Raw genomic sequence first — 21,343 nt, forward strand, 5'->3', positions numbered from 1 at the left:
CCGCCCGGGGAAGGAAGGGAATGTTGGGCCGTGCATGCTGAATGGGCTAGGCCGCCAGCCCGATGAACTGGACTGGGATCGTCACTTTCGGCTTTGCTTCGCTTCGCTTCTGTCTCGTCGGACGTGGCAGTTTGTCCAGAAACAGCCTAAAAGAAACCAAATCCTACAAAAAAATACAAACAACTTCCTTACCAATAAAATATTTAGAGTAAAAAATATTAATCCCTTAGATAAGCCACTGTTTGGGGGAATAAATATATAATCAGACGCTGTTGTCAGTTGTCGTCCGCTTCCCCAGTAAGTATTTGAGTTGGAAAACCCAGATTGAATGAGAGGAGAAGTGCTGAACCCCCAAGTTGTCACAAAAATCTAGTTATCTAACACGCAGACACCAATAAATTATTTAAGTTTTTAAGATGGACAAACATATAATTCCTGGATATTAAGCATGTAGTTAAAACTATAATTAGGATGCTTGATTACATAGGTTGTCCCTTATATTTCGTGTGTAGAAACTTGTGCTGCAATTTGATATTCTAACATATGATTTTGTGCTCCTATCAACACACATAGCAAGACTCAAAAAATGTGTGGAACATATGATTTGGTGCTCTAACATATATGATTTGGCATTCACGTGATATTGTATTCCTTCTAAGCTCATAGATGCGATCCTTTATATCCTTAAAAGTTTTTTATAATATCCTCTCTCCATGCGACGTTGGCTTTCGCTCAAGTCCATAGCACATAATCCTACCGTAAACATCCTTGATCTAACTTTTACGTTCATACAAAGGTTTATACACCTATTGAACGCAAAACCATTCTAGACACTATCTTTTCTTTAAGCCCATATAGATATAATCCCTTGTACCATAGTGAAAGGGAATTAGGCTTACACCTAGTCCCTAATTAATTTTGGTGGTTGAATTGCCCAACACAAATTTATTGGACTAACTAGTTTGCCCAAGTGTATAGATTATACAGGTATAAAAGGTTCACACTCAGCCAATAGAAAGATCAAGTTTTGGATTCAACAAAGGAGCAAAGTGGGAACCGAAGGCCCTCTGGTCTGGGAGCACCGGACTGTCCGGTGTACACCGGACAGTGTCCGGTGCACCAGAGGACTCCAACTTAAACTCGCCACCTTCGGGAATTTCCAGAGGCGACTCCGCTATAATTCACCGGACTGTCCGGTGTACACCGGACAGTGTCCGGTGCGCCAAGGGAGGTCGGCCTCAGGAACTCGCCAGCTTCGGGAAAACTCCAACGGCTAGTCCGCTAAAATTCACCGGACTGTCCGGTGTGCACCGGACTGTCCGGTGCGACTCCGAAGCAACGGCTATCTCCGCGCCAACGGCTCTCTGCCGCGCATTCAATGCGCGCTCTGCGCGCGCAGATATCAGGCGCGCCCATTCCGGCACACCGGACAAGGAACAGTAGCTGTCCGGTGTGCACCGGACACCCAGGCGGGCCCACAAGTCAGAAGCTCCAACGGTCAGAATCCAACGGCAATGATGACGTGGCAGGGGGCACCGGACTGTCCGGTGTGCACCGGACTGTCCGGTGCGCCATCGTGCAGACAGGCTCCCAACGGCCACTTTTGGTGGTTGGGGCTATAAATACCCCAACCACCCCACCATTCATTGCATCCAAGTTTTCCACTTCCCAACTACTACAAGAGCTCTAGCATTCAATTCTAGACACACCAAAGAGATCAAATCCTCTCCAAACTCCACACAACGCCCTAGTGATTAGAGAGAGTGATTTGCTTGTGTTCTTTCGAGCTCTTGCGCTTGGATTGCTTTCTTCTTTCTTGATTCCTTCATTGCGATCAAACTCACTTGTAATTGAGGCAAGAGACACCAATCTTGTGGTGGTCCTTGTGGGAACTTTGTGTTCCAAGTGATTGAGAAGAGAAAGCTCACTCGATCCGTGGATCGTTTGAGAGAGGGAAGGGTTGAAAAAGACCCGGCCTTTGTGGCCTCCTCAACGGGGAGTAGGTTTGCAAGAACCGAACCTCGGTAAAACAAATCTCCGTGTCTCACTTGCTTATTCGCTTGGGATTTGTTTTTGCGCCCTCCCTCACGGACTCGTTTCTTCATTACTAACGCTAACCCGGCTTGTAGTTGTGTTTATATTTGTAAATTTCAGTTTCGCCCTATTCACCCTCCCTCTAGGCGACTATCAATTGGTATCAAAGGTCGGTGCTTCATTAGAGCCTAACCGCTCGAAGTGATGTCGGGAGATCACGCCAAGAAGGAGATGGAGACCGGCGAAAAGCCCACTACAAGCAACGGGAGCACTTCATCGGAAGAGTCCCGCACCAAGAGGAGGGAGAAGAAGAAGATCTCCTCCAACAAAGGGAAGGAGAAGAAATCTTCTTCTCACCACAAAGAGAAGAAGGAAAAATCTTCTTCCCACAAGCCGCATCAGAGCAGATACAAACAAAAGAGGATGAGGAAAGTGGTCTACTACGAGACCGACACTTCATCAACATCGACCCCCGGCTCCGACGCGCCCTCCGTAACTTCTAAACGCCAAGAGCGTAAGAAGTTTAGTAAGATCCCCCTACACTACCCTCGCATTTCTAAACATGCACCTTTACTTTCCGTCCCATTAGGCAAACCACCAACTTTTGATGGTGAAGATTATGCTAGGTGGAGTGATTTAATGCGATTTCATCTAACCTCACTCCACAAAAGTATATGGGATGTTGTTGAGTTTGGTGCACAGGTACCATCGGTAGGGGATAAGGACTATGATGAGGATGAGGTGGCCCAAATCGAACACTTCAACTCTCAAGCGACAACGATACTCCTTGCCTCTTTAAGTAGAGAGGAGTATAACAAAGTACAAGGGTTGAAAAGCGCCAAGGAGGTTTGGGATGTGCTCAAAACCGCGCACGAGGGAGATGAGCTCACCAAGATCACCAAGCGGGAAACGATTGAGGGAGAGCTCGGTCGGTTCCGGCTTCGCAAAGGGGAGGAGCCACAACACATGTACAACCGGCTCAAGACCCTGGTGAACCAAGTGCGCAACCTCGGGAGCGTAAAATGGGATGATCACGAAGTGGTTAAGGTTATTTTAAGATCTCTTATTTTCCTTAACCCTACTCAAGTTCAATTAATTCGTGGTAATCCTAGATATACTAAAATGACCCCCGAGGAAGTAATCGGGCATTTTGTAAGTTTTGAGTGCATGATCGAAGGCTCGAGGAAAATCAACGAGCTTGACGAACCCACCACATCCGAAGCTCAACCCGTCGCATTCAAGGCGACGGAAGAAAAGAAGGAGGAGGCTACACCAAGTCGACAACCAATAGACGCCTCCAAGCTCGACAATGAGGAAATGACGCTCGTCATCAAGAGCTTCCGCCAAATCCTCAAGCAAAGGAGGGGGAAAGACTACAAGTCCCGCTCCAAGAAGGTTTGCTACAAGTGTGGTAAGCCCGGTCATTTTATTGCTAAATGTCCTATGTCTAGTGACAGTGACCGAGGCGACGACAAGAAGGGGAGAAGAAAGGAGAAGAAGAGATACTACAAGAAGAAGGGCGGAGATGCCCACGTTTGTCGGGAGTGGGACTCCGACGAAAGTTCAAGTGACTCCTCCGACGATGAGGACGCCGCCAACATCGCCGTCACCAAGGGACTTCTCTTCCCCAACGTCGGCCACAAGTGCCTCATGGCAAAGGACGGCAAAAAGAAAAAGGTTAAACCTAACTCCTCCACTAAATATGAATCTTCTAGTGATGATAATGCTAGTGATGAGGAGGATAGTTTGTGTTCCCTTTTTGCCAACCTTAACATAGCTCAAAAGGAAAAATTAAATGAATTAGTTAGTGCTATTCATGAAAAGGATGACCTTTTGGATTCCCAAGAGGATTGTCTAATTAAAGAAAACAAGAAACATGTTAAGGTTAAAAAGGCTTATGCTCTAGAAATTGAGAAATGTGAAAAATTATCTAGTGAGCTAAGCACTTGCCGTGAGATGATTGACAACCTTAGACATGAAAATGCTAGTTTAAATGCTAAGGTTGATTCACATGTTTGTAATGTTTCAATTCCTAATCCTAGAGATAATAATGATGATTTGCTTGCTAGGATTGAAGAATTAAACATTTCTCTTGCTAGCCTTAGAATAGAAAATGAAAATTTAATTGCTAAGGCTAAAGATTTTGATGTTTGCAAAACTACTATTTCCGATCTTAGGGATAAAAATGATATTCTTCATGCTAAGATTGTTGAACTTAATTCTTGCAAACCCTCTACATCTACTGTTGAGCACACTTCTATTTGTACTAGATGTAGAGATGTTAACATTGATGCTATACATGATCACATGGCTTTAATTAAACAACAAAATGATCATATAGCTAAATTAGATGCTAAAATTGCCGAGCATAACTTAGAAAATGAAAAATTTAAATTTGCTCGTAGCATGCTTTATAATGGGAGACGCCCGTGCATCAAGGATGGCATTGGCTTCCAAAGGGGAGACAATGTCAAAATTAATGCCCCTCCTAAAAGATTGTCCAACTTTGTTAAGGGCAAGGCTCCCATGCCTCAGGATAACGAGGGTTACATTTTATACCCTGCCGGTTATCCCGAGAGCAAAATTAGGAGAATTCATTCTAGGAAGTCTCACTCTGGCCCAAATCATGCTTTTATGTATAAGGGTGAGACATCTAGTTCTAGGCAACCAACCCGTGCTAAGTTGCCTAAGAAAACTCCTAGTGCATCAAATGAGCATGACATTTCATTTAAGACTTTTGATGCATCTTATGTTTTAACTAACAAATCAGGCAAAATAGTTGCCAAGTATGTTGGGGGCAAGCACAAGGGGTCAAAGACTTGTGTTTGGGTACCCAAAGTTCTTGTGTCTAATGCCAAAGGACCCAAAACCATTTGGGTACCTAAAGTCAAGAACTAAAATTGTCTTGTAGGTTTATGCATCCGGGGGCTCAAGTTGGATACTCGACAGCGGGTGCACAAACCACATGACTGGGGAGAAAAAGATGTTCTCCTCATATGAGAAAAACCAAGATCCCCAAAGAGCGATCACATTTGGGGATGGAAATCAAGGTTTGGTCAAAGGCTTGGGTAAAATTGCTATATCTCCTGACCATTCCATTTCCAATGTTTTTCTTGTTGATTCCTTAGATTACAATTTGCTTTCCGTATCTCAATTATGTCAAATGGGTTACAACTGTCTATTCACTGATGTAGGTGTCACTGTCTTTAGAAGAAGTGATGATTCAATAGCATTTAAGGGAGTGTTAGAGGGTCAGCTATACTTGGTAGATTTTGATAGAGCTGAACTCGACACTTGCTTAATTGCTAAGACTAACATGGGTTGGCTCTGGCACCGCCGACTAGCTCATGTTGGGATGAAGAATCTTCATAAGCTTCTAAAGGGAGAACACATTTTAGGACTAACAAATGTTCATTTTGAGAAAGACAGAATTTGTAGCGCATGCCAAGCAGGAAAGCAAGTTGACATTCATCATCCGCATAAGAACATAATGACGACCGACAGGCCACTGGAGCTCCTGCACATGGATCTATTCGGCCCGATCGCTTACATAAGCATCGGCGGGAGTAAGTACTGTCTAGTTATTGTGGATGATTATTCTCGCTTCACTTGGGTATTCTTTTTACAGGAAAAATCTCAAACCCAAGAGACCTTAAAGGGATTCTTGAGACGGGCTCAAAATGAGTTCGGCTTAAGGATCAAGAAAATAAGAAGCGACAACGGGACGGAGTTCAAGAACTCTCAAATTGAAGGCTTCCTTGAGGAGGAGGGCATCAAGCATGAGTTCTCTTCTCCCTACACGCCTCAACAAAATGGTGTAGTGGAGAGGAAGAATAGAACTCTATTGGACATGGCAAGAACCATGCTTGATGAGTACAAGACTTCGGATCGGTTTTGGGCCGAGGCGGTCAACACCGCTTGCTACGCCATCAACCGGTTATATCTACACCGAATCCTCAAGAAGACATCATATGAACTCCTAACCAGTAAAAAGCCCAACATTTCATATTTTAGAGTCTTTGGTAGCAAATGCTTTATTCTTGTTAAAAAAGGTAGAAAATCTAAATTTGCTCCTAAGACTGTAGAAGGTTTTTTACTTGGTTATGACTCAAACACAAGGGCATACAGGGTCTTTAACAAGTCCACTGGACTAGTTGAAGTCTCATGTGACGTTGTGTTTGATGAGACTAATGGCTCTCAAGTAGAGCAAGTTGATCTTGATGAGATAGGTGAAGAAGAGGCTCCATGCATCGCGCTAAGGAACATGTCCATTGGGGATGTGTGTCCTAAGGAATCCGAAGAGCCTCCTAATGCACAAGATCAACCATCCTCCTCCACGCAAGCATCTCCACCGACTCAAAATGAGGAAGAAGCTCAAGTTGATGAAGAAGAAGATCAATCAAATGAGCTACCTCAAGGTGACGACATAGATCAAGGGGGAGATGCAAATGATCAAGACAAGGAGGATGAAGAGCAAAGGCCGCCACACCCAAGAGTCCACCAAGCAATCCAACGAGATCACCCCGTCGACACCATCCTCGGCGACATTCATAAGGGGGTAACTACTCGATCTCGTGTTGCACATTTTTGTGAACATTACTCGTTTGTTTCCTCTATTGAGCCACACAGGGTAGAGGAAGCACTCCTAGATTCGGATTGGGTGGTGGCAATGCAAGAGGAGCTCAACAACTTCACAAGGAATGAGGTATGGCATTTAGTTCCACGTCCTAACCAAAATGTTGTAGGAACCAAATGGGTCTTCCGCAACAAGCAAGACGAGCATGGTGTGGTGACAAGGAACAAAGCTCGACTTGTGGCCAAGGGATACTCCCAAGTCGAAGGTTTGGATTTCGGTGAAACCTATGCACCCGTAGCTAGGCTTGAGTCAATTCGCATATTATTAGCCTATGCTACTTACCATGGCTTTAAGCTTTATCAAATGGACGTGAAAAGTGCCTTCCTCAATGGACCAATCAAGGAAGAGGTCTATGTTGAGCAACATCCCGGCTTTGAAGACAGTGAGTACCCTAACCATGTCTATAAGCTCTCTAAGGCGCTTTATGGGCTCAAGCAAGCCCCAAGAGCATGGTATGAATGCCTTAGAGATTTTCTTATTGCAAATGGATTCAAAGTCGGAAAAGCCGATCCTACACTCTTTACTAAAACACTTGAGAATGATTTGTTTGTATGCCAAATTTATGTTGATGATATTATATTTGGGTCTACTAACGAATCTACTTGTGAAGAGTTTAGTAGGATTATGACACAGAAGTTCGAGATGTCTATGATGGGGGAGTTGAAGTATTTTCTAGGATTTCAAGTGAAGCAACTCCAAGAGGGCACCTTCATTAGCCAAACGAAGTACACTCAAGACATTCTAAACAAGTTTGGGATGAAGAATGCCAAGCCCATCAAGACACCCATGGGAACTAATGGGCATCTCGACCTCGACACGGGAGGTAAGTCCGTGGATCAAAAGGTATACCGGTCGATGATAGGTTCTTTACTCTATTTATGTGCATCTCGACCGGACATTATGCTTTCCGTATGCATGTGTGCAAGATTCCAAGCCGACCCTAAGGAAGCTCACCTTACGGCCGTTAAACGAATCTTGAGATATTTGGCTTATACTCCTAAGTTTGGGCTTTGGTATCCTAGGGGATCCACATTTGATTTGATTGGTTATTCGGATGCCGATTGGGCGGGGTGCAAAATCAATAGGAAGAGCACATCGGGGACTTGCCAGTTCTTGGGAAGATCCTTGATGTCTTGGGCTTCAAAGAAGCAAAATTCGGTTGCTCTTTCCACCGCCAAAGCCGAGTACATTGCCGCAAGTCATTGTTGCGCGCAATTGCTTTGGATGAGGCAAACCCTGCGGGACTATGGTTACAAATTAACCAAAGTCCCTTTGCTATGTGATAATGAGAGTGCAATCAAAATGGCCGACAATCCCGTCGAGCATAGCCGCACTAAGCACATAGCCATTCGGTATCACTTTCTTAGAGATCACCAACAAAAGGGAGATATCGAGATTTCTTACATTAATACTAAAGATCAATTAGCCGATATCTTTACCAAGCCTCTTGATGAACAATCTTTTAACAAACTTAGGCATGAGCTCAATATTCTTGATTCTAGGAACTTCTTTTGTTAAAATTGCACACATTGCTCTTTTATATACCTTTGATCATGTCTCTTTTATATGCTATGACTAATGTGTTTTCAAGTCTATTTCAAACCAAGTCATAGGTATATTGAAAGGGAATTGGAGTCTTCGGCGAAGACAAAGGCTTCCACTCCGTAACTCATACTTCGCCATCACTCCAAGCAACTCTCTACTCCTTGGGGAGAAATGAGCATCAAGGAAAAGAACTTCGTCTTTGGTATACTCTTAACTCATTCATTTATGACCAAAGGGGAAGAAAGCACTTCGAGGGCTCTAGTGATTCCGTTTTTGGCGATTCATGCCAAAAAGGGGGAGAAATGAGCCCAAAGCAAAAGGACTGCACCACCACCAATTTCAAAAACTTAAGTGTTGAATATTTTTCAATTGATATCCTATTGTGTTCAAAAGGGGGAGAAAGTAGTATTTCAAAAATGATATATCAAAACTCTCTTGAACACTAAGAGGAGGATCCCATTTAGGGGGAGTTTTGTTTAGTCAAAGGAAACGCATTTGAAACAGTGGGAGAAAATTTCAAATCTTGAAAATGCTTTGCAAAATCTTATTCATTTACCTTTGACTATTTGCAAAAGAACTTTGAAAAAGATTTACAAAATAGTTTGCAAAAACAAAACTCGTGGTGCAAACGTGGTCCAAAATGTTATATAAGAAAGAAACAATCCTTGCATATCTTGTAAGTATTTATATTGGCTCAATTCCAAGCAACCTTTACACTTACATTATGCAAACTAGTTCAATTATGTACTTCTATATTTGCTTTGGCTTGTGTTGGCATCAATCACCAAAAAGGGGGAGATTGAAAGGGAATTAGGCTTACACCTAGTCCCTAATTAATTTTGGTGGTTGAATTGCCCAACACAAATTTATTGGACTAACTAGTTTGCCCAAGTGTATAGATTATACAGGTATAAAAGGTTCACACTCAGCCAATAGAAAGATCAAGTTTTGGATTCAACAAAGGAGCAAAGTGGGAACCGAAGGCCCTCTGGTCTGGGAGCACCGGACTGTCCGGTGTACACCGGACAGTGTCCGGTGCACCAGAGGACTCCAACTTAAACTCGCCACCTTCGGGAATTTCCAGAGGCGACTCCGCTATAATTCACCGGACTGTCCGGTGTACACCGGACAGTGTCCGGTGCGCCAAGGGAGGTCGGCCTCAGGAACTCGCCAGCTTCGGGAAAACTCCAACGGCTAGTCCGCTAAAATTCACCGGACTGTCCGGTGTGCACCGGACTGTCCGGTGCGACTCCGAAGCAACGGCTATCTCCGCGCCAACTGCTCTCTGCCGCGCATTCAATGCGCGCTCTGCGCGCGCAGATATCAGGCGCGCCCATTCCGGCACACCGGACAAGGAACAGTAGCTGTCCGGTGTGCACCGGACACCCAGGCGGGCCCACAAGTCAGAAGCTCCAACGGTCAGAATCCAACGGCAATGATGACGTGGCAGGGGGCACCGGACTGTCCGGTGTGCACCGGACTGTCCGGTGCGCCATCGTGCAGACAGGCTCCCAACGGCCACTTTTGGTGGTTGGGGCTATAAATACCCCAACCACCCCACCATTCATTGCATCCAAGTTTTCCACTTCCCAACTACTACAAGAGCTCTAGCATTCAATTCTAGACACACCAAAGAGATCAAATCCTCTCCAAACTCCACACAACGCCCTAGTGATTAGAGAGAGTGATTTGCTTGTGTTCTTTCGAGCTCTTGCGCTTGGATTGCTTTCTTCTTTCTTGATTCCTTCATTGCGATCAAACTCACTTGTAATTGAGGCAAGAGACACCAATCTTGTGGTGGTCCTTGTGGGAACTTTGCGTTCCAAGTGATTGAGAAGAGAAAGCTCACTCGATCCGTGGATCGTTTGAGAGAGGGAAGGGTTGAAAAAGACCCGACCTTTGTGGCCTCCTCAACGGGGAGTAGGTTTGCAAGAACCGAACCTCGGTAAAACAAATCTCCGTGTCTCACTTGCTTATTCGCTTGGGATTTGTTTTTGCGCCCTCCCTCACGGACTCGTTTCTTCATTACTAACGCTAACCCGGCTTGTAGTTGTGTTTATATTTGTAAATTTCAGTTTCGCCCTATTCACCCCCCCCCTCTAGGCGACTATCACATAGAAGCCCTCCTTTTCATGTTACAATGCAGCCCTTTCAAGTCGCAATACACGATTTGATCAGTGAGCACTCCTCACCTAGCCAAGGTGTTTTCGCGCGAAGGTAGTCCCCTTTATACCCATTGAACATAAATCTATCGTTGTGTCTCCTACTTTAACATTCATGCAATTATGTATTCCTTTTAAGCCCATAGATACAACCTCTCCCGTCCACATAAGCTATTGGCAGACCCTCTTCTTTACATGTCAGTGGCTTCCTCTTTTCTCCGCAGCAAACAATAATATCATGTACATTCTTGGCCTAAATTTGGCGTTCACTTGAAAAATGTTTCTATCTACACAGATACTCTGTCAGTGGCTTCCAGAAACAATTTTGCACTATCCAGCGACTTATAAAAAGAAACGGAGGGAGTATATCGTTAGTCGTCTCCTTTTTCTAACTCTTACATTTGATGCAGTCTTCTCTCTAGACCCACGAGATATGATTCTTGTCTATCTATAAATTTCTCTAGCAGGCATTACTCTCGTGATGTTGGTAAGGTAGGGTTTGTTTCCAAAGTATGGTGGAATGGAGCCGCACCGCTCTCAGTTTGTTGTTGTTTTTGGTTCCGTGTAGGGCAGAGTGAGTCTAAAAAGGAAAATTATGCTCATATGTTGAACCATTCCGCTCCCAAAACCTTATAGATTGATCGCTCCTAGCATGGAACAACTCTATCCCAACTAGCTCCGCACCCAAACACTACCTAAAGGCTAGTTTGGTGACCAGAGAAATGGAAAGGATTTATAGGGAGGAACCGACCTGCTATTCAAAGGAAAATAAAGGTGGTCCATAGTGGAGGAATCTCATAAATTGTATAGCAAGAGAATTACTCTCCTATAGATATCCCCTTATTGACCAGGTCACCAAATCAGCATAAGGTCAATATTATAGATTCCAGTTTATGGATTATATAAGCACCTAATAACTTACTTATGAATTACCATAATCTAGATATCTAGATTGTATAACCCAACTAATAATCTAGGTAGTTTGTTTGTTTTTAATTTATTTAAGTTAAATTATACTCCCTCCGTTTCTTTTTATTTGTCGCTGGATAGTACAAAATTGCACTATCCAGCGACAAATAAAAAGAAACGAAGGGAGTATAATCTAGAGGGTAAATAAACAATGCTAGTCTATAGTGCATAATCCTACTGTGACCATTTCTTTCCTAACTTTGACGTCCATATAATCGGTAGTTTCTCTTTTTCACTTGGGCAACGTATTTTGTTTTCTTTCCGCCTTAATTTACACGGCTGTTTTTTATATTTAAGCTCACGACCACCTCCAAAAGCACTATAGCGATCCTTTTAAAACCCTTATTATTCGGACTTTCACACCCAAAATAAAAGAAAAAAAGACATCCAAGGAAGGAAAGGGTGGAGGTGGAAGCCGCAAACCAAACCCTCTCTGCCTCGTCCTCCCTCCTCCTGCTTCGTGCTTCCCCTTCCCCTTCTCGTCTGCGGCGCCAAGCTCGAGCTCATCGCCCGGACTCAGCCTCGACATCGGAGGAACCTTCGCCTCGCCCGACCTCAGGCTCGGACCCTCCACGTCACAGGGAAGGTCATCATTACCCTACCCCTAGCTAGCTCAGGCTACGGGGAACAAGACCGGCGTCCCATCTGGCTCGCCCCAGTAAACAAGTAATGATGGCACCCCGCGTGCGTCATGACGACGGCGGCTCTCAGCCCCTTACGGAAGCAAGGAGACGTCAGCAAGGATCCGACAGCCCCGATAGCTGTACTTCCACAAGGCTCAAGCGCTCCTCCGACGGCCACGACATCACATGAACAGGGTACCAAAACCTCTCCGACTGCCACGACAGCATGTACTTAGGGCTCTAGCTCCTCTCTGCTAGACACGTTAGCACACTGCTACACCCCCCATTGTACATCTGGGCCCTCTCCTTACGCCTATAAAAGGAAGGCCCAGGGCTCTCGTACGAGAAGGTTGGCCGCGCGGGAGAACGGGCTGGCGGACAGTCTCTCTCTCTCCCTTGCGGACGCTTGTAACCCCCCTACTGCAAGCGCACCCGACCTGGGCGCAGGGCAACACGAAGGCCGCGGGTTTCCCCTTTGCCTGTTTCTTCCCCCCTTCGTGCTCCGTCTCGCGTCGACCCATCTGAGCTGGGACACGCGGCGACAATTTACTCGTCGATCCAAGGACCCCCCGGGGTCGAAACGCCGACAATATGAATTGACATTCACGTGATATTGTATTCCTTCTAAGCTCATAAATGCGATCCTTTATATCCATAATTTTTTTATAATATCCTCTCTCTCCACGCAACGTTGGCTTTCGCTCAAGTCCATAACACATAATCCTACCGTGAACATCCTTGATCTAACTTTTGTGGCCCCTATACACCTATTGAACGCAAAACCATCATAGACACTATCTTTTCTTTAAGCCCATAGATATAGTCCCTTGTACCATACAAGCCCTCCTTTTCGCGTGACAATGGCAACCCTTTCAGGTCGCAATATACGATTTGACCAGTTAGCACTCCTCACCTAGGTGTTTTCGCGTGAAGGTGGTCCCCTTTATACCCATTGAACATAAATCTATCGTTGTGTCTCCTACTTTAACATCCATGCAGTTATGTATTCCTTTTAAGCCCATAGATACAATCTCTCCCGTCCACAGAAGCTAATGGCAGGCCCTCTTCTTTACACGATACTGGCTTCGTCTTTTCTCCGCAACAGACAATAATATCATGTGCATTCTTGGCCTAAATTTGGCGTTCACTTGAAAAAAGTTTCTCTCTACACATATCTATCGTTAGTCGCCTCCTTTTTCTAACTCTTACACTTGATGGAGTCTTCTCTCTAAAGCCACGAGATATGATTCTTGTCTATCTGTAAATTTCGCTAGCAGGCATTACTCTCGTGATGTTGGTTCCCTTCTTAAGGTAGGGTTTGTTTTCCGAAGTAGTATGGTGGAACGGAGCCGCACCATTCTCAATTTGTTGTTATTTGGATTAGTTTCGTATAGGACAGAGTGAGTCTAAAAAGGAAAATTACGCTCAGATGATGAATCATTCGGCTCCCCAAAATCTTCTAGATGGATCACTTCCTAGCATGGAACAACTCTATCCCAACTAGCTCCGCTACCCAGACACTACCTAAGGCTAGTTTGGTGACCAAAGAAATGAAAAGAATCCATACGGAGGAACCAACCTGCTATTCAAATGAAAATAAAAGGGGCCCATGGTGGAGAAATCTCATAAATTGAATAGCAAGATAATTAATCTCCAATGGATCCTCTCTATTTACTTGGTCACAAAATCAGGCTAAGGCTAGTATTATATAATCCGGTTTATGGATCATATAAGCATCTAATAACTTACTTATGAATTACCATAATCTAGATATCTAGGTTGTATAACCCACATAATAATCTATGTAGTTTATTTGTTTTTTAATTTATTTAAGTTAGATTATATAATTTAGAGGGTGAACAAACATTGCTAGTCTATAGTGCATAATCCTTCTGTGACCATTTCTTTCCTAACTTTGAGGTCCATATAATCGGTGGTTTCTCTTTTTCACTTGGGCAACGTATTTTGTTTTCTTTCCGCCCTAATTTACACGGCTGTTTTTTTATATTTAAGCTCACGACCACCTCCAAAAGCACTATAGCGATCCTTTTAAAACCCTTATTATTCGGACTTTCACACCCAAAATAAAAGAAAAAAAGACATCCAAGGAAGGAAAGGGTGGAGGTGGAAGCCGCAAACCAAACCCTCTCTGCCTCGTCCTCCCTCCTCCTGCTTCGTGCTTCCCCTTCCCCTTCTCGTCTGCGGCGCCAAGCTCGAGCTCATCGCCACCGAGGTACGCATCTCTCCCCCGAAGAACTCCGAGCTCTAATCTCTCACCACAATCCCCAAATTTCTGATTTTCTGGTATGTTTTTTTTTCTGTTTTTTTGCGCGCAAGGTCGTTTCGATCTGGGTTTTAGCCTATCCGCGAGGAAGGTAAATTAGTTGGAGACTTCGTGATGGCTGCTGCGAAGTCGGGCGTAGACGTGGAAACGAGGGACGGCGGCGGCGGCGGCTCCTTCAGCGAGGAGAGGTTTGTTGATAAGCTCAACAAGCTCAACAACACAACAGCGAGCATTCAGAGTATCCTTTCTTTCCCATGGTTACATTTATGCGTTGCTGACTTGCTGCCTGTTACTTCCTGTTCCAGTTAATCTACTATATACAGTAAAGCCCTAACTTGCCAATTGGAATGCCTATGTGAGAACTGGATATGAGATCGATTGTGCATACGAGACACACCCTTATCTGCTTAGCTTCGTACAGTGATTGCTGTGTTGGTAGATTGTTGGTGCACATAGATAGAAGTTATAAACCCTCTTGAGTATGGATTTTTAATGTGTTCGTGTTACTGTACCCCCTGAAAATTACCTTGACTTTAGTGCCTTTTTTGGACAGTTTGCCTGAGAACAGTGTTTCTCCTATATCATAAATGTGATAGGTTAGGCAGCATATTCTAGATTTCTAATTTGCTTTCGTGCTGCAGTTCAATTTATTCTTTTTTTTATCCTTGAATATAAGCGCATACAAATAAACTTTCACGTCCTCAAACGGTGAGCTAGGTTACTAATCTCTTTTTATTACTAGTACTATCACCATAATTATGTCACTAACACCCTTTTCATTTTATTTCTTTATACTTTTTGTTGGTGCTCTTGTTGGGTGGGTTTCATCTCTAGCCCACCCTAACTTTCTCGGGACTATTTTTTTGTTACTCTCATTTTTTCCTTTCATTTAGTTGTATTTACGACTTTCATTGTCATTTGAGGCTGTTCATTTTGTGAAATGGAAAATGGTAACAAGAACTCCTAGGAGTCTAAATTTTATCAGTAATTACTAGATTATATATGTCTCTTGTTTCTTGGGTACTCGATTTTGCTGTCATGTTTACTAAATTAAGTGAGCAGAACAATTTTATGCCACATCTTTTAATAAGGACCTAAAGTTTTAGTCATGTGATCCTAACTGCCATCTACTCCCCTCTGGTTGCTGTTATTCATGCAATAGTACGGTAGTAACTAGTAAGCCTGTTTTACTCTTGGTTAGATCTCTGAACAATCTTTATGGCATTCTGCTGCTCTTTTCTGTTTTGTGTTCAAAACAAATTTTGCAGCATTTGTTGCGCTGAAAATGTATTTCTCAAAACAACTCTGCCTTTTACATTATGGATATATATGAACCAACTAACCAGTGGAGTAAAGGAATATCCCACACCCTGTCCTCTTATTGCATAAAAAACATTCTGTGAGGCATGCTTTTGGAGTTTGATGTACAGGTGCAGAAAAAATGTATAATTGTTTCGATATCAATGTGCTTGCTTGTGCATGAAAAATTCCATGCCATATGTGGAATATGACATCCATTTCTAAGCAAGTTGCTATGACATATACTGCATGTGTTGCTGTGTCTCTTAGGAATATCAAATATCAAATCATACTAGCAATTTATGCCTTGTTAACTTTTCACGCTTAAAAAAACTCGACCTGTGGGGGGTAAGACAACCCCCGAGTATTGTATTAAGAAGACCTTCTCACACAGGTCGAGAAACCCCCCGAACCCCTGCCCCACCCATACACAGCAGCATCGAAGCCCATGTGAGAACGACCGCGACCAGGGTCGAGCCTTAGACCTGTGCTTTGGTGTGGAACAGACGAGTGGATTTTTTAACCACAGCCTGAAATTCGCTCCCACGGGGAGCCGAACCCAAGACCTGAGGAGTGCTACTCAGACCACCTAACCAATTCAGATAGAGGCTCTTTCGCTTTTTACGCTTATATTCACCTAATTTGATCTCCACATCTAAACCTTAGGTTTTAGAGCAACGTTGTTATTTTGTTTCCCTCAGAACATGTTCTGCTTCTTGAGATTTAATATGACACTCACTGTAAAACTGGAAGGAAATAGCAGAACTTTTGAAGACTTCAGGCCTAGTTCGATTATTCCTATCCCATGTGGATTGGATGTGATTGAAAAAAATATGAAAGATTTTGTCTTGTTTGGGATTTAAACCCACTCAATTCCACCCAACCCATATGGATTGGGAGCAAAACGAACAAGCCTTCAGTGGGAATCTACAGGGTAGGTAGAGTTCATAGATGGCACCTATATAATACCTAGGATCTATGCTACCCCTTTTTTCATGTTGAGGATCGGTGGACTCAATTTGTGGTTTATATACCTTGCATTCTTTAAGTAGTAAATGGCTAAACTTGTTATTTATTTCCTCATTTCCTCTATCTGTTCATACATCAAATTTAATATGTAAAGTTGCATCTAAATATTGCATGACCAGTTTTTCTTGTATTCCTTAATCCTTGCGCAGCACTTTCACATTGGTGCATTTTTCACCGCAAGAGGGCCAGAAGGATTGTGGACACATGGGAAAAGCATTTCAGTACTGCAACAAATGATAAGAAAATATCATTCCTGTTTCTATCAAATGATATCTTGCAAAACAGTAAGCGCAAGGGAGGAGATTATGTGCATGAGTTCTGGAGGGTTCTACCCAGATTATTGAAACATTTCTACGAAAATGGGGGAGAAGAAGCAAAGAAACTAGTGGCAAGACTAGTAAGTTTTATCTTGTTTCACTATTACAAGATTAATTCTTTGCAGTGAGCAGCTCTTAGAGTTGTTCTAGAGCCTTGTCCAAGAATGCAGGAATATCTAAATGTGTTAGTAGTTTAGTACAATCAAAGTACTATAGTACCATTGAATCAATGACCAATTTAGTTTAACTGTAGCAAACTATTGGAGTTACATGCTATTAGTTGCTTTATGTTATTCAACTATCCTTATTACTCTTCTGGTACACTTTTCTGGATCCCAGATAGTACTTGTTTGTTCTGATCTCTTTTGAAGCCATGATCATGGTCATGTCCATGGTGCATTCGATTTTGGTATATATAATTGCATGCAAAGAAAATGTGAGCTTAAACTAACGAGCAGAATCAATTAGTAAAGCAACTAGCGTTTTTAGTTTGTAGCCTAATTTCCTCCGTTTCCAATAGCATTGGTTTTAATATGTTGTTTTCTTAAACATTGTCTTTTGGTAAGTTGCTACTCATCTGCTAGAAGCAATGATTCAAGTTTTCTTCATCTGTGTTTCTGATGTTATAAATATTTGGAAGGGTTGTTCAATTTTAATCATAGTTTGTTTGGACTTTCATTAATACAGTGTGAAGAAATTTGCTGCAAATTCTGCCAGAATAATGTGCACCATAGGACATGATACTTTATTGAAACTAAAATTTTAGGGATGGCAGTGGCCAGTGGGTAAGGTATCCAATGGGCACACAAAGTGTGGGCGGCGGCCGGCAGCAGGGCAGGAGTGGGTGGGGGCGGCGGCTGGGTGGGAGGAGGGGAGGAAGGAAAGAAAACTTGGCTCTATATCATGTGGGAAACCTTAACCCTAATGAGGGGTTGGGAGATGTATTAATAGACTGTTAGGTGGGTCTGGCCTATTACATGGGTGAGATGGTAAATACATGGGGTAGAACCCCAAACCCTAAACGGGTACACTAACACAAATCTATACCCATACTCACTATATAAAAAATGTCCCATACCCACTACCCATTATGGATACAAAATTACGCCATACTCATACCCACCATGGGTAGCGGGTATCTATACAACTATACCTGCTAACATCACAATAGACATGATCATTTCAATCGCAAAGTAAGTACCAAATAAAAAAGGATGAAACCCCATACCTTATCAATATTGAAAGATGATAAAATAATATATTATCTTTGTGCCAGCTTGACAAATTCATCAAACCTAACATAATTTTATCACAAGGTCAACAACATTCAACATTAAATGACAACATCATACAAACCCATGAATGAGAGAGAACAAGCCCCTTAATCAGGACCCACATGCCATATGTTAGCGGGTTTCCCATCGGGTGGCGGGTATGGGGCAAGAGAGAACATACCCACACCCACCATACCCGATGGATATAACAAATGCCATAATAAAATACTCACGGGTATCAAAATTCGCCATACCCGCGTCCTAATAGGGTTTTTACCCATCGGGCACCCATTGCCACTGAATATTGGATGACTGATGGCTAATTTGATTTGCTTTGTTTTTGTTGGAAATCCAGAATAAAAAATATATCTAACTTATCTTTTGGAATTACAGATAGGAATTTGGGATGACCGCAAAGTTTTTGGAACCCGTATTGAAAGTCTGAAAGACGGCATTTTTGGTGACAACCCTCCTATATTCGATCACAGTGGGAATAATAATAATTCAAATCCTAGCTCTAACCCCTTAAATTCCAAAGTTGGAAGGAAAGATTCCAGTACAGTACTAAAAGTAAGCTATTTGTTATCCTATGCCACTCTACTTTTTGTGTGGAAACATATTGAATTGGATATGAGAGTATTAACTTCTTGTTGAATTCTTATGTAGAAACTGGCTGTTGGTGGTATGCCTGAAAAGATTGTGACTGCATACCAATCTGTGTTTGATCAGCATTTTGATGAAGACACAGCTTTAAACAAGTGTAAGAGTACTGTTAGTGTTCTGGAAAATCTAAAGAAGGATATAGACCTTGCTAGTACCGAAGGTAAGGGTTTATCTAGCTCACTAGTTATGGATATCTTCTGTTGAAGAAAGTTCGACACTATTCTTATCTGTTCTGCTTTTTTTTTGGCCTGCATGGTTTTTCATAAGGTGATCCGCCTGCCTCAACAATGATTTCTGACCTACAAGAACAGGAAACAATCCTGAAACACTGCATTGCACAACTTGGAAGTGTAGATGCAGCGAGGATATCACTGATAAACCAATTAAAAGAAGCTCTCACCGAACAGGTCTTGAAGCACACTTCCATTATATTCCAAACGTTTCATCTCAGTTACATATGCCTCATGTTTTTTTCAAAATTGTCGTTCTTATTTCTATAACAGGAGTCAAAGTCAGAGGTTCTTCGCAGCCAGTTGCAAGTAAGAATTATTCTTTATGCACTATTGCATGGTGGCTTTTCATCTGTTGTTGTTCCTTGCATGAACATGTCGGTCCACAGCTATTAAAGTGGGTACTAATAGAGAATATGTGCAGAACTTCAAGTAGAGATACCTAATCTGTTCATTCTGAATTGAATCCTTGTTTCCATAAATGACACCTGCGCTAGTAAGCCATGGGCATGTGTGTTGTCTGAGCCATCTAACACCTTCACACCACAAGTATGCCTTTGCGTTTCTCTGTCTGATTGGGCATGTGCTAATTGTATGAAGCTTTTGTGCCTTGGGTGATGCCGACATGCATGTCTCAATTAGCTCTTTTTTTTTGCTGAGATTCATCTATGGTGTAATAATCTTTTAGCTGTCTTATGAAATTATTGGTAATCCCTTGTCTGATTGCCATAACAGGTTGCTCGAGCAGAGGCTGAACATGCCATTCAACTTAGGCAACGGTTTGGTGGTGCCGTTGTCGCAAATGGCACAGGATCTAGTTCTAGTCCGCTGCTGATGTCTCCTCAGTTACAGTCGCTGAATCCAGCACCCTCACTCGCCCCTCCAATCGGTGCAGCCGGAGATGAGCCCAAGAGAACGGCAGCAGCAATGGCCGACAAGCTGGCATCTCTGTCAGCGCCGGTGCAGGTCCTGAGCTCCATCTTCTCATCTTTCGTCGCCACACACGGCGCTTCGCTATCTTCCATGAACAGCGGATCTCCTCCCAGAGACCAACTCTCCGGGGCACCGCCGGGCTTCCAGGTCGAAAAGAGGCCCAGGCTTGAGAGAACCGTGCTGGCCAGCGACATGGGCGCGCCTCCATTCTCCATGCAAGCACCACGGCTGCAGCAGCCGGTTGGATCGATGCCCACACAAGCAGCGACACAGATGAACCAAGCGCCAGGCCTATTCGCACCACCGCCTCCACCACCGTTGCCGCCTCTTCTGCCACCGCTCCTGCAACAGTTCGGTCAAAGCGCTGGAGGAATGATGGGGATGGGACCGTTCGGGATGATGGCTGGCTCCATGCCGCCTCCTCCGCCGATGTCCAGCATCATGCCAGCAGGTTTTCCAGCGCCAAGCGGTCCACCTCCACCTCCGCTTCCACCGGCTCAGACCCAACCCCAGCAGCAGCAGCAGTCTCCTCCTCAGCCGCCAGCGCCGCAGCAGTCAGCAGGGTTCTTCCAGACATCAGCAGGCATGGGGTACTTCCCAGCAGTGCAGGTGCAGCAATCTCCGTCCGCCCAACGACAATGACTCTATGGTGGCATGACATCCATCGGGGCGGGCTTATAAAAGGCAGCACCTCGTGCTAAATTTTGTACATTAGACATAATTACCTGGTGTCGAGCTTATACGTGACTGGCCCTGCTGCAAGAGAAGCAGCAGGACCAATGGTCACGATTAGAAAAAAAAAGATTGTAGAATAGGCATGGGGGCTTTTGTTTGGTCCGAGTTGTTTTAACTCTTCCTGTTTGTGTCGTGTGTGCAGTAGTTAGACTTTGCATTGATCCCCTGAGGCGCAAGAAAGTGGTGCTGGAATTGTTGCTTAATAGAGCTGCCCTCTGATATAGCAGTGCCCTTTTAGGGGCTGGGGCGCTGGGCTGAAGCAGTGTTAGAACTTAACTGGTCATAGTGTCATAGATATGATGTGAACTGCAAATACTTGTCCTTTTTGTGACTTAAATTTATTTTCTATTTTCTATTTAGTTTTGAATAGAGAGAAGATTTTAGCCCCAAATCCCCTTCTTGCAAATAAGCTATAAAGCTACTCGTACATCGGACACTTCTCCCATCGTGTCTATATTTGAGGTTTGAGGTTCGATCCGACTTATTTTTCTTCGTATTAGGCCATGCTTTAGGTTCTTATTTCCGAGCCATTCCTAGACAGCCCCAAATAGCTTGGTCCAAACCTTTAGGTCTCGCCCCGAGCCCCCGATGCTCCTAGATGGCCCTAGAG

At 43.6% G+C, this 21,343-nt stretch overlaps 1 protein-coding gene across 2 annotated transcripts; it reads left to right on the plus strand.

The window, feature by feature from the left end:
* Positions 1–11,672: 11,672 nt before the first annotated feature.
* Positions 11,673–21,100, plus strand: LOC100382152 (uncharacterized). 2 transcript variants are annotated; one of them, NM_001361622.1, is made up of 8 exons: positions 14,072–14,202; positions 14,307–14,491; positions 16,731–16,978; positions 18,566–18,742; positions 18,839–18,995; positions 19,103–19,242; positions 19,339–19,374; positions 19,801–21,056. In NM_001361622.1, exons 2-8 carry the CDS (start codon positions 14,368–14,370, stop codon positions 20,638–20,640), a joined length of 1,722 nt encoding a protein of 573 aa, NP_001348551.1. In that variant the 5' UTR covers positions 14,072–14,202; positions 14,307–14,367; the 3' UTR covers positions 20,641–21,056. The 2 variants fall into 2 exon arrangements, with proteins under 2 accessions (XP_008662138.1, NP_001348551.1); XM_008663916.4 differs by lacking the exon at positions 18,566–18,742 and having other exon boundaries at positions 11,673–14,202; positions 19,801–21,100.
* Positions 21,101–21,343: the final 243 nt, after the last annotated feature.

The sequence above is a fragment of the Zea mays genome, chromosome 10 (genome assembly GCF_902167145.1).
Source record: "Zea mays cultivar B73 chromosome 10, Zm-B73-REFERENCE-NAM-5.0, whole genome shotgun sequence".
NCBI lineage: Eukaryota > Viridiplantae > Streptophyta > Magnoliopsida > Poales > Poaceae > Zea > Zea mays.

Bases quoted from the DNA above. Each gene is read 5' to 3' on its own strand.
- LOC100382152 (NM_001361622.1), top strand. From the start codon at position 14,368: ATGGCTGCTGCGAAGTCGGGCGTAGACGTGGAAACGAGGGACGGCGGC. The intron at 16,979-18,565 runs GTAAGTTTTATC...TTGGAATTACAG, and splicing joins AGAAACTAGTGGCAAGACTA to ATAGGAATTTGGGATGACCG. The intron at 18,743-18,838 runs GTAAGCTATTTG...ATTCTTATGTAG, and splicing joins ATTCCAGTACAGTACTAAAA to AAACTGGCTGTTGGTGGTAT.